General features: G+C 41.0%; 1 protein-coding gene across 3 annotated transcripts in view; it reads right to left on the bottom strand.

Annotated features, from left to right (window-relative positions):
- The window catches only part of fnbp1l (formin binding protein 1-like), a 37,947-nt gene that overhangs the window by 12,040 nt on the left and 12,992 nt on the right, over window positions 1-12,915 (bottom strand). For all 3 annotated transcript variants that reach the window (XM_072388980.1, XM_072388981.1, XM_072388982.1), the window contains exons 2-5: window positions 3,687-3,802; window positions 2,586-2,636; window positions 1,906-2,053; window positions 865-927 (exon numbers count right to left, since the gene is read on the bottom strand). In XM_072388980.1, coding sequence (XP_072245081.1) covers window positions 865-927; window positions 1,906-2,053; window positions 2,586-2,636; window positions 3,687-3,802 — 378 coding nt within the window. The remainder of the gene's footprint in view (window positions 1-864; window positions 928-1,905; window positions 2,054-2,585; window positions 2,637-3,686; window positions 3,803-12,915) is intronic.

Raw genomic sequence — 12,915 nt, 5'->3', positions numbered from 1 at the left:
GAGTCAGTAAATAAAACAAAGGAAATATGTGAATGAGAGGGGGATGAATCAGACACAGAGATAGTTTACTTCCTGACAGGCCATCTGGGTTACATTAGCAGAGAAGGAAACAGTGAAAATCCAAGACATTACAGTCTAGTCACTAGGTAGTCACTCTTAAAGTCATGGAGACCACACACTGAAACACTCTTCAGCACATGTGCTGGACTAACTATTAATGGGCCACAGGCCAGAAAATGTGACTATATATGTAATATCTATCATTTTAACAAGCAGTTTTAGTTCTAACTGAATTGCAGAGGTTAATAATATGTCCTGTAATGAGCAGGGTGTTATGAAATAACCCTGTTAATGTACATAAATGACCTCAGAAGTGAACAAATGGAATCGCACCCTTTCTGGAGCCTTTTGGGAGCCAGACGGAAGGCTGTGAAAGGCCAAATATGGCACATGGGCCTTGCCTTGCTCTGGGAGGGGTTGCACAGAGGTCTGTGTGTGTGTGTGTGTGTGTTTCCTGATCTTGGCTCCTGTCCTGGGTCCCTGTGGATTGATGATCTTGCCAGGAAGAAGAAAAGGACAATGCTGTCTTTTCAGATTAAGAAACGAATGTGTTTCTGATAATCTGGCAACAGCTGAGAGGTGCTTCTAACAACTGTTTTTAGAAAACCAGAACATCTACATAAAGGACTGTGGTTTGGGGAAATGGAAAAGAGAATGTAATTTGTTCTTTGGTTACCTCTTAACATTTGTCTCATTCCTCATGCAAACAAGTATGAGATGAGCACAGCTGGCTGTCCCTGACAAAGAATATTTACACCAAACACTTTTATTTTATTTTCTCCTCACCCCTCCATCCTCACTTACATTGTCCATCTGTTTCCAGCAATGATCCAAATGCTGCTGAGCCTTCCTGCCCTCCTGCAGATGCTGTTCATTTACACAAAGACATAAGGCAAATTTACAAAGAAACACGAGAGTGTACATAAATATGTGCACACACAAAAATATTAAGCTTTGTGTCACAGTTACAAACAACAACAACAATTAGCTGGAGAACTCAGTGTTTTTGCTCCTTAGAGGTTAGACTCTTTTACACCTTTAATGCACTGAAAGCTAGTCACTGCACACAGAAACCTGTTATTATTAGTATAAGTTTTGCATTCATCGTAGCACTAACATGTTTTATATCAGTTTGGGTTCAGTTTTAAGTTCACTTATTCATAATCAGTAGATGTAGACTACCTTGTTGTCATGGTGATGGACCTGTTGATGTGATGTGGTAAAGAGTTAAAAAAATCCGAACAGAATAAAACTGCAGCCGCGTTTTGTTCGTGGTCTGTTTATTACAACAGTTTTTGGCATTTTTTTCTTTTTACTTTCATCTCAAAAGATCTAAAAATGAACAACAGGCTGAACTGAAATCAGCTGCCAGGTTTCAAACCATCAGGTTTAGTCTCCTTACACCAAACCAATTCAGTGTCTATTACATGTATGGTCTGACTGAATACTTCATGCAGCTGAAGACACTGAAGAAAATGTCCTGTATGCAAAACAGTACAAAACTCCAAACAGTATTTGTCAGTGAGGGAGATGTGTTGGTTGCCATGTGGCGTAAAAAAAAGAGTAGAGGGTGCTGTTCTTCTAAAACATGCAACATCAGATTTTTAGCATCCGCCATCACCAGATGGTAGAAGACACGAAAGACAGATGGTTGACATCACATCCAACATATTTATCATATTGAGTGAAGCCAAACGGAAAACAAATGCACATGAGGTGTCATGGAGGATATACACAGCAGTATCACTTTTTATCGGGAAGCAACAGTTACTTTCAACACGACATGCGTTGGTGTTACTCAGTCACACACATGACAGTGAAGTATGAGCTTGGTACCGTACTCACATATTTCCTCTCAGCTTTGAGGTCTTGGCTGTACTTCAACAGCTCACCATAAACCTTGTGAGCCATCTCCTCCGCCACCACCTCCCTCTGACCAGCATAGTCATTCAGTTCATTCAGTATGGAGTAGAACGACAGACATGATGTGAACCTGCATAGGATTAACACATGATTAACCCTGCACAGAACTGGCTTTGTCTCTGCTCTTCCACAAATCACATAATGTCAAATCAGGATGCAAAAGAGACTGAAGGTATTCTATAATGCACAGCATATATACTGGGCAAACCGTGGGCAGTTATTGTTTCCTCTGATAAAACTGTGCACCCTGATAAAATGGTACTTGCATGCTGGAAAGGATATTCTTACAAAATATACATAATATTGTACAATAATATAAACATGTAATATTACAACTTTATAGCTTTACACAGAATGGAAAGTGTGTTTCAATCCAATGCTGCACACTCCCAAACTTTTGCTTTTGTGAAAAGTCAGATCTTCTATCAGAAAGTGAAGCTTATTGAATGAAAGATCAACGCAATTGACACAATTCAGCTGTGATTTTTAGCTGGATCCTTCAAATGAACAACCAGACAGCATCCAGCAAGCCTTTTCCACCTGTGCAGTCTGAAGACATTCAAGAGTTCACCAAAAATAAGAAATCATGCAAAGTTACTCACCTTGGCTCCTCATCTTTAGAGCGTTTTGGACAGTATTTTTTCACTAAGTTCCTGATGGACAGAGAGAGAAAGACTTGTCTGATTTCTTAAGCGGCCAGCAGTCAGACAGTCTCACACACACACACACACACACACACACACACACACAAACACTCACACAGACAGCTAAACAGAACCTCAGCATAAAATAAAAAATTTAAACTTCAAAGCGTCTGCCTGTCCTTTCCCTGAGGCTCTGACTAAATAGATTCTAGTAATGCAAGGAATGAGTTGAATGAATTAACTGGAGGGCATGGGAATGTGTGTGTGTGTGTGTGTGTGCACACGCAACACAGAATGTAAACGTATGTCTGTGAGATTTCCTCTATTTCAGTACAATAAGGAGTGTTGCTGACAGATGCACTGCCCCAACCGTGCACAGTTTCACACAGACAGCAGTGACTTCAGGTCTGCAGCAGTAATGTATGCGTGTGTACGAGTATTATGCTTTCAACAGAGATTTACCCGCCTTGAAATCAGCAACCACTGGGATAAGACTGTTTTTTAATGAGGTTTCATTTCAACACTTCAAAGTTTTACACTGTAAAGTGTTTACGTTCTCAAATCTGCGTCTCAGCTTCTGAGCATGCTGGAAATGAAAGCAAATCCAAATCCTTGTCAAAGCTTCCTAAAAACACGCAGACTTCCAACACAATGCCAGCCTGACAGAGTCTCCAACTGTCTTTTGGACTTCTTTAATATTTGAAGAAAAGCTCATTTTACCTTCTGCAAGGGTTGCGTTAACATCTTTTTACATTAGATTTAACAAGATGGGTCATTATCAGAACCTTTTGCATACAACTTTACAGAATGTCAGCTTCCTTCACACACACACTGACCCCGTGTTCGCCAATGTATTCATGCAAAAATATCACTGTTAATGCTGCCAGGTTGAACAGTGTAGTCAGTTTCTGAAACACATTCAAGCCATGTCTCATAGACCAGTCGCCTAATTTACTGAGCCAGCCAGCACTGACAGTTTAAAGGAGACAATACAGTGCAGTGTGGCTTTTAAATTCAGTGTTTCTCATAGTTTGTGTGTGTGTGTGTGAGTGAATGTACCGTAGCTGCTTGGCATAGTTTTGCTCTATTTCCAGCCTCTCCTTGACAAATTTTGCATAGCGCTCAAGAAAGTCAATCCCCCACTGAGTGTGTTTGTCCAGATTATCAAACTGGTCCTGAAGATGGAAAACAAAGGACAGGCAGGGGGGTAAGGGAGGGAAGACAAGAAAAAAAACACACTTTAGACATCAAACAATTTCATTTGAAAGAAATTCTGCATTCTGTGACATTCTGGTTTTATTTCCATTTGATGTAAATAGTTCTAGCATCAACATCATGGCAAATGCAGTCAACTGAGACTTTAATAAAACATTGTTTACGCCGTTAAAATGACGCTTCTTGGATGATCTGATCCCAAGTGGACAGTTCTAAGAGCATTTATTTACACCTGGTATTCCTGTGCATCTCTGCTTGTGATCAGACATCTCTTACAGCTCAATATGCAAATGAATGCATGGCCTATATGAAACACAGTCAGCTGTGGTGGGCATCAGCAGGTCTGCAAGGTCAATGCAAAATCTGCAGTTGCATTTACGTCCCTGGGACATGTTATCTTAAATGAACACTTCTAAAATCTGCCTGAATCACTCTAAGGTTTCGTTATTTCATACACAAGAGAAGTAAAAAGAGCACAACACATGAAATATCAGACTTGTGATGCGTAAACTTTCGGAATCAGATAAAACAAAAACCCTCCAGCACCTGAAACTGTTCTGTTAACATATTATTTAAATGTTCTGCATGGAACACATTCATGAAATGTTTGCGCTGCGTAATATGTACCAACGTAACGATCCTGCTGCAGTGGAAACCCTGTAAAGGTGAAAGCCCACCAGGTGAGGAGATGGTTCAAGACTCATTAGTATTGTACTGCTAATAGACCGCAGACATGTCAGGGACGAGTTTGCTTGTGTTTCATCAACAAAGGCAACAACAGCTCTGCTTGAGAGGAAAAACACAATCATTTACAACCTCCTGAACGTACAAACACCCAGAGGGATTACAGCCACTGATTTGTTGTCTCACGTCATTATTTATGACAATAAACGATCCGCACCCTCTTCCTTCCTGCAATGTTCTCTGTGTGTTCCAGACTAAAAGAACATGGATAACAGTGGGAATGAGCTACGCTTCCAGAAGAGAATTCTTAATTCTGTGATAATGGCAAGGATCATGGGATTTTTGATAATGGTGACAGAGTGCTGTCTCACTTAATTCTTGCCCTTTTTACACTGGTCAAAAGACTTGCTAACGCCCTCTAACACCATGACTGCAGTAGACACGGGTTTTATTGGTCACACACAATGAAAACACAACACCCAGGTATACACGATAAGAGGGCAACTTCTTCACAGAAACACAGGTCTACCGACCGGAGCTTCTCACGCGGAGACTCACTCATACACCCAACGGACAAAAAAAGAAGAGATTAAAACATTTTTTCTTTTAAACTGTAGTCAAAGACAGCTGGAAGCTTATTCTCTGTCCCGCTGTGTGGCGCTGACGTCCACAGTCCAGTCACAGTCCGTTCTAAACTAGCCTGATTATCTCAGGGTTGTGAATGTCAGAAGCAAAGCCTGTGGGATACAGCATAATGCCATCCATTCATGTTGTCTGATGACAAGCCTGTGCTCTGGGAGGAAGAGGTATACTGGACCGGTGAGTTTTAGCCGAAAGAGCACTGATGATAAACCTGCTGCTGTATGTAATGGGAAAGGCTTCAACTGGCTTGTTTTAGCGGGTGGACCTGCATTAAAAAAACTGTTTAAACATTACTTTTGGTTTAAAAAACAGAGCAGAAGTGTCAAATTAGATCAAGATCTGGTGGTTGTCAGGCACTATGAATAGAATTCACATCATTTTCATACTCAAATTATTCAAAAATGTCATCCTGAAAGAGACTACTCCTATAAAGATAAAAATAATTCATCACACGATGCAGAGCAAGTCTGTGATGACTCGTAGTGACCCTTCCTACTGAGGGGACAAGTGGACCCAAACTATATCAGCAAAGTGCCTCTCACAGCATGAGAGAGCATGCATCCAATGTGCATTTTAGACTTGTTTTCCAACAACTCAGTATCAGTGCACGACTCTGTGGCAGCCAAGAAAAAGGCCTCCTGCTGCACCCACATTCACACCTGGAACCCACCCAGCACAAACAGCCTTATCTGTTGCCTTCTGTGGTCGCTGCTGGTCATTAAAGCGCTTTGTTTAAGGACCCAACAAGGCAGAAATTCAGGAGGGGCATGTGCTGCTCATGTGCTTCTTAACCACGGATTTATCCAGCTGGTTTAGAGATCAAATCAACATCCTTCCAGTTACAAGCCATCACAACAACCTTCAGGCCCTGCTGATACCATCAGGGGTTCTTTTAAAAACAGAAAAAGATTTTACTGCTTCAACAGAGACAAACTGGTCTATATTAAGTCTGGATTCTGAAACAACAATTCAATTTCCTGTCTTTCTGTCAGGACTTTGTCTGTTTAGCTTTAAAATACATTTTTAAGTGTATAATAATCAAAAGCCAGCAGTGGGCTTGTAACCGTGGAGACCAAAACAATTATCATCGAGTCAGCTGCGAAAGCCACCAGTCTGAAGGCTTTGGGCTGCCTTTTTTCTCTGTGTGTGTGCGTGTGTGTGTCAACAAGTGTCGGACTTAAGAAAACAAGCGTTACCAAGGCAGACATGAGACAATGTGAGACCACTGACCGTGCTTGTTACTACAACTTGGTGGTAGAGTTAACTCGATAAGCAAGTGTTTTGATGCTTATGAGGTTAATGGCTCGATCCACTGGGCTTCAGTCTTCCTAGCACCCTGGCAATTTGGTCCAGCTGCTATTGTTTTCCTTATTTTGACACAGATGTATGTATATTTGTGCAAACTACAGCCTGAAGCCAGATCTGATATTCATAATCGGTCCAATAGCAACCTTTAAAATAATCAGAAAATGGAAAAGCACTTAGAAAAATAACTGTTAAAGTATCAACATGCTTGCTGGTTGACGCACCAGCTGACACACACCAATACAAATTCTGTATATCATCAATAAATTACCGTCAGCCTGGCCAGTTTACCAGTTCAGCTCGAATGTAAAGCTAATGGCTGAAAATGCCCATGGGGATTATGTATAACCATCATTTATCAATAAGTGCCATGATCTGCAAAAAACTAAAATATAAATCGACCAATGAGAGCTTGGTAAAATCACCCAACATTGCTAACTAACTCATTACATGATTTTAAGTTCTCATACAGGAGGAAAAGAAATGACCTGTTTCTTCGAAATGACTGTAAGTTATAGTATGTGGAAGGGAAATGTGATGGGAAGGGCAGAACGAAAGAGCCGCCAACAAGAATTGAGTTAGTTTATCATCAATCTAACATAATTTATAATCCAGTGTCTGTTTAAACGCTGCGGTCCATGATAAGTGCGGCGCTCATGCTTGTAACTCCGGGTCATACTTCTGCTGCGAACCACAAGAGAAAATCTAACTGACTCAAAAACAGAAAACAAGAGAGCGTCTGCTGCCAAAAGCAGTCATCCGTTGAGGAATAAGCTGACTAATTGCAACCACTGAGACAAACAAAGGAACCCCAGCATGTTCAAACTGTGTCACGATGGAAAATAGAGCTTCCATTGGTCTCCATTTGACCGACGAGCAGTTTCTTTCAGGGAGGCAGAAATGCAGAACCTGCCAATTTCATGAACATTTCTACCCCCAAATTGATGCCAAGATGCTTAAAAGATGTTTAACAGCGAGAGGCTGATCTGCACAATGTTGGTCAGAAAAAATATTGTATGCTTTGAGGTTCCTCTGGATTTTATGTCTGAATCTCGCCTGTCTGGATCCCTATTGGCACCTCAACTGCCAGCCTGGCCTGCATACCCACCTCCTTACAGCAACACGTCTGTCTGTGATTGCGTCAGCCTGCTTGACAGTGTCTATGAATAAGTAATAGAGTATGAGCTCATTCTTTAGCTTGTGGCAAGCTGAGCACAGACTGGCTCACTGGGGAAATTACAACATATTTGGATTGGCTGTGGAGTAGCTGCCTAAATCTGGGCGCTACAATTTGTCTGCTCGGTAACCCACACAGCAGCAAACCTGCACTACGCCGACATCGTCACTGTTCTGAGAGTTAAGTTTCATATTTTCTGGCATTCAACTCTCCTCATCCAGGATTAAACACAAAAAAGCATACAGTGCAAATCTTATGTTCCATCAGTACTAACTCAAAGGTTTACCAGACAAACTACAGGCCTACAGATTATCTATATGTGGCGAATTAAAGAAAACAAATGATTTGAAGTTGTTCCGGCATCTTTCTCTGGGAAAGTGGTGATATTTAAGAAAGCAAATCTGAAAACAATTGTCCTCAAATGATCTCTGATAGCAACAAAAGGTGTTTAAACAAGCCATGCTATCAGCAGCACTAACAAAACATCCTGTCATATAATCCTCAGATAATAACAGGAGGAAATGCCTTCAGCAACACAACAGTAAGTCTAGATGCCCATCTTAGAGCTTTGGAGCAAATATACAAACAAACAAAAAACAAAACACATACTGGACTGACCCTCACAGGCCAGCAAATATCAAAGAAAAGTGAAAACAAGTGACTTCAATCAAGTAACACCAGCAGACTTTACTTTGCACTTCAAAATGTATCGACAAGATAACATTTCCACCCTCAGCTTAGGGAAATAAACTAAAGATTTTTATAGGTTTGCCTCATTCACTTATGTAACTGACAAACAGCAGCAATGTATCATTAAAAGAAACAAACTTCATGTAATTTTGGCCCTCGTTGTATTTTTCTTGTTGCTATTTGCAGAACTTGAAACGTGGCAATGTGACCATTTTTCCCCCAAAAAATGGGTCACAGGTCTACTTCCTGTCAGCTTCCCTCTGACAAAGCCACTGCTCTGCTTTAATGAGGGCCAGAGAATAAATTAATCACTTAGCTCCCAGACGAGGAGGGCGGAAGATGCCTTGTGTGCAGATTCCATCACAAAAAGACAACCTTCTGTACACCCTGATAACCAATCGGACGGCTAGACGGCACCTCCAAAGCCAACCGGAGAGCCAGGCAGCGAGTGAGCATTCCACAGGGGAAGGCGAGGTTAATAAGCATAGAGAACACCACGAAGACAATAGACTAATTACACACTGTGGCATTCAATAACAGAGTGCATGCACACATACTCACACTAACACACTGGTGCACACATGGCAGACAATGGGTGGAAAATGTCAAGTTGTCTGAAGTACTGGCATCACTCTGCAGACCCCCGGGCTCTGTCTGCACTTTGTGTGGGTTTACTGTGTCTATCTGTTTCATCTCTCACAAAAACAACCCCCTGCCTCAAGAACACAAGCGTCTATTCCAAGAATGTGGTGGTGGAGACGAGACAGGATTTGTGTGTTTTTGTGTGCTGGATGCTGCAGAGGGAGCGGGAGGGAGGAGAAGACTGGGGAGACATTTTTACAAGGGAGGTACGAAAAACAAAAGGAAGGTAGGTAGAAAATTAGAAAGAAGAACAGGCCTCTGTCTTTAACAGTATCGAACTGATCATCGTCAGTCATAAAGCCGACATTTCATCCACTTTAAGTCTTCCACAAACACACGTTTGTGCTTGTTGATGCAAATGTCAATGCAAAAACTTTATTAACGCTCAAAAATTTCACAGGATCCCAAATTCTTATTATGAAGGCCAATTATAACAGTGTATCATAGGATGAGACAATGATGCCAAATGCTCTTACTATTTAGCATCTAACAACATAGTGCACATATTGTCCAGCAAGTTAAAGGTGAGGTACTTTACCTCATTGTGCAAAACAAACCATAAAGCTATGCTGCTCATCGATTTCCAAAAGACTCACAATTACCTAAAAAGGCGTTTTCTAAATCATTTCATAGAACTTCCCATAGAGCGTTTCATAAGTTTTAATCCCACGTAAATTAAGCATCTGTTCGAGTTATACACACTGCACTTTCATTGATAGGTAAGAATAAGAACATCTGAATTTGCAATAAGGTTTTTGTTTTGAAACGTCTCCAACTGCCATCTAAAGGCAAAACAGACGGGACAGATGCTGGCATGTGGACGACTTCAACCCCTCGCTGCTGTGCTGGCAGGATGAACAGCTTTACAAACTTTACAAACTCTCTAGCCCAGGTTTTGCCGTGTTTTGTGAGCAATGATTCCTCAGAGAGCACTCAATAGAGAGCCATCCTACACCATTAGCTTATATCTGTATTTAGCGGTTTGATAAATGCTTCGACTACATGACCTGCCCCCCTATGGCTTCCTGCATCATGGCCACATGACATTTTGCAGAATAAAATGTAAGTTAAAGTATGCATTCAACATACTTTATGGGTCCTTTTAGGCCTGTGTTGTAGCTCTTGTCATCAGTTTCTTTGACTTCACTTATTGAAAAGGGTTCATTTTTAAAATAGCTGAAGAAAAATATTTCAATCGCTTTGCTTGATTATTTAGTACATGTGCTTAATGTAACTAATAATTAAGGTCTTCTGGTTCCAACTCCAATATATCAATATACCAGGACAATTGATGCTTTTGTTTTACTGATGTTTTCATATTTTTTGGGTTTAGAAAAAAAAAAAACAACACGAGTCACATTTTATTTTCTAAGGATTCTCCAACACAAAAGTACAAGTTGCTTGATGATAAATAACAGCTTAACGGTAACAATTCTGTGTCATTCAAAACTGACTTGCTTCAGTTTAAATGAGGCCTTTACACTGTTTCTCTCCCCCTTGTGAGCACACACACGTTCCACTATCACTGTTTGATGTGTGCTGCAGGAACAAATATGGTTTTCATTCTGGAAACAGCAACTACTGCATGCATTAGTTTACACAAAACACACACACCAATCCGGCACACCACACAAACTTTAAAGTGTGCAACTCATGGCTCCTCAAATCATAGATGAGTTCACTGCATTAAAGCCAATCAGGGAGTCTGATGGATCACATGCTGCTATGAGACAGTGGGCTGCTTGTTTTGGTTGTGAGACCCAGCGGGTTCCTGTGATGCATTTTATCCATTGTTTACTTTGAAATGAGATTATGCGCTGATTCAGGTCCCAGCCACTCAGTGGGGTTACATGAGTGCCATCAGATCGGATTAATGGCTAAATTCCAATAAAACTGAGTTATTCAGTTCATGTAGGCACCTTAATCTGACAAAAATTGGGATTGGATCGGGTTACTTGCGATAGGATTAAGACACCGAGATAACTCCATCCAAACGTACACTAAACGTGCATGTAGACGGCACAGAATATACACTGAAATCTTTCTTGATAGACTACCAAAATGTGTGTTTTCAGTAACTTCAATTAGCCAGCTTAGCCTGTCAAACATTTTCAATGACTGGCTCCAGGGGCCAATAAACATGTTGACTTGTTCATTGTGTGGCCAGCAAACATCTCAGTAGAGCACATTAAAAAGCCTGAAAAGTCGCAGGAGGAACAAACACTGCAGATGCTATTCAACACAGTGAAAAAACAGATGCAACAGATGTTGGCTGAAAATGTCAACTGTAGTCAAGTCAAAGGCCAAAGGTCGGGAGCGAGTACAGGGCCATCTTCTGGTCGCCAAGTAAAAAAATCCCAGACTGAGCTCATGAAATACAAGCGAAAATACAAAGTGATTTCTGGAGTTTCTGCACCTTTTTCTGCCTTTACTTTTGGGTTTCAGTTTGCTGGTGAAACCTGAGCATCATTAGCATTTTCACCATTGTAGCAAGTTATAGGTCCAACAAGGAATTACATGAATTCCTGGTGATTTAACAGTATTCTGGGAAGGGATGTGTTCTGTTCTTTAAGAGAACCATCCTGAATTTCATTCTTCAGGTTTAGAAAATGTTATATGTGGAGGACTTTTGTCTAGTGGGCTCACTTAAGTGAACATATATCAGACCCATCAGGAGATGTCTGTCTTAGTCACACATTAGCCCACCTGTGCCACAGAAATAATCATTACATGGCGCCTGGTGTCCCTGCAGGTCATCCACTAAATGCTGATGGTGACAAAACATGGTTCAACACTTAAACTCACTTGAGAATTTTATGTTTCAGTTTCATAATGAATACAGTGTTTTTGTGCCGTATCTGTGCTGTTCGACGGGTCTGGGTCTGGTCTGGTTTACGCTTCAGACATGCTGGTTTCAGGAGGAACTGAAGGAAAAGGCCAAAATGTCACTAAAGAGAAGTTACTCCCTTCTCTAGCTTAACAACGCAGCCATGAAATCAGTGAGTTACACTTTAACCCCTCAGAAAACACACAGCACATGGAAACTTTTTTGCTGACTGCAGAGAGGATGGCACCAGCTTAAACAGAGCGCATGTGTGTGTCATGTGGCTATAATAAACACGATGGATAGCATCTCAAATCATTTAAGCCCCCTTTACCACAATATTGACCGTCTCCACAGGCAGTCGTGCATGCCTAACACCTCTTTTTTGTCTCTTTCATTTGAACAATAGTATTATTTGCAGGCAAATGTGCTTTATAGTGGTGCAAGCCTTATTCCCAGTAAGATCCTAGGTTTATATGTGTGAAATAAAATGTTATTTTAAAGATAGAAGCCAAATTCATCAATAACACAGTTTTATAAATGGAAACAAGGAAAGGCAAGCCATTCATAATGAAACATTTAAAACCAACAAGATGTCTTGACCAGTGTGCCAAGAACAACACAAGTTTCAGCAGAGAGCAGAGAGCTGGACGTTTTCCAGTGTAACCTCTGCCTGATCGAGGGTCATTTCAGGTTCATGTAAATGTGCAAACATCATGTGTAGCACTGAGGAACTCACAAGACACTCTTTCTCACATCTGCAGCAGAAATTAATTGAACAGAGCAGACATTGTCTGCAATAATAAAGCGTGAGGCAATGCTTCAGACGTTATGGCCTTCAGAAAACTTTGCATGGAAATCATGTTAAGGTTTTTATGGGATTTACAGACAGCAAAAATAACTGGTAAAGCAATCCAAGTCCATCGACATCCATTCCTCAAACCGAAGGCTTGACTTCAGGCCATGCAGGCTATATTTAATACCCGTCTGAGGAAAACACGCCCACACCCAAGCACTCCTGTGTGCAGCTAGCTAATCCAGTTTCATAGAAACCTGATGCGCTCTATTGTCTTGCTCTGCTGCTGCTTCAACTCCACTCTGACAGACAG

This window comes from Leuresthes tenuis, unplaced genomic scaffold (genome assembly GCF_036924035.1).
Source record: "Leuresthes tenuis unplaced genomic scaffold, fLeuTen1.0.hap1 SCAF_7, whole genome shotgun sequence".
Lineage (NCBI taxonomy): Eukaryota > Metazoa > Chordata > Actinopteri > Atheriniformes > Atherinopsidae > Leuresthes > Leuresthes tenuis.
Note: the sequence above shows the minus strand (reverse complement) of the source record. Positions and strands in the feature narration are given on the sequence as shown.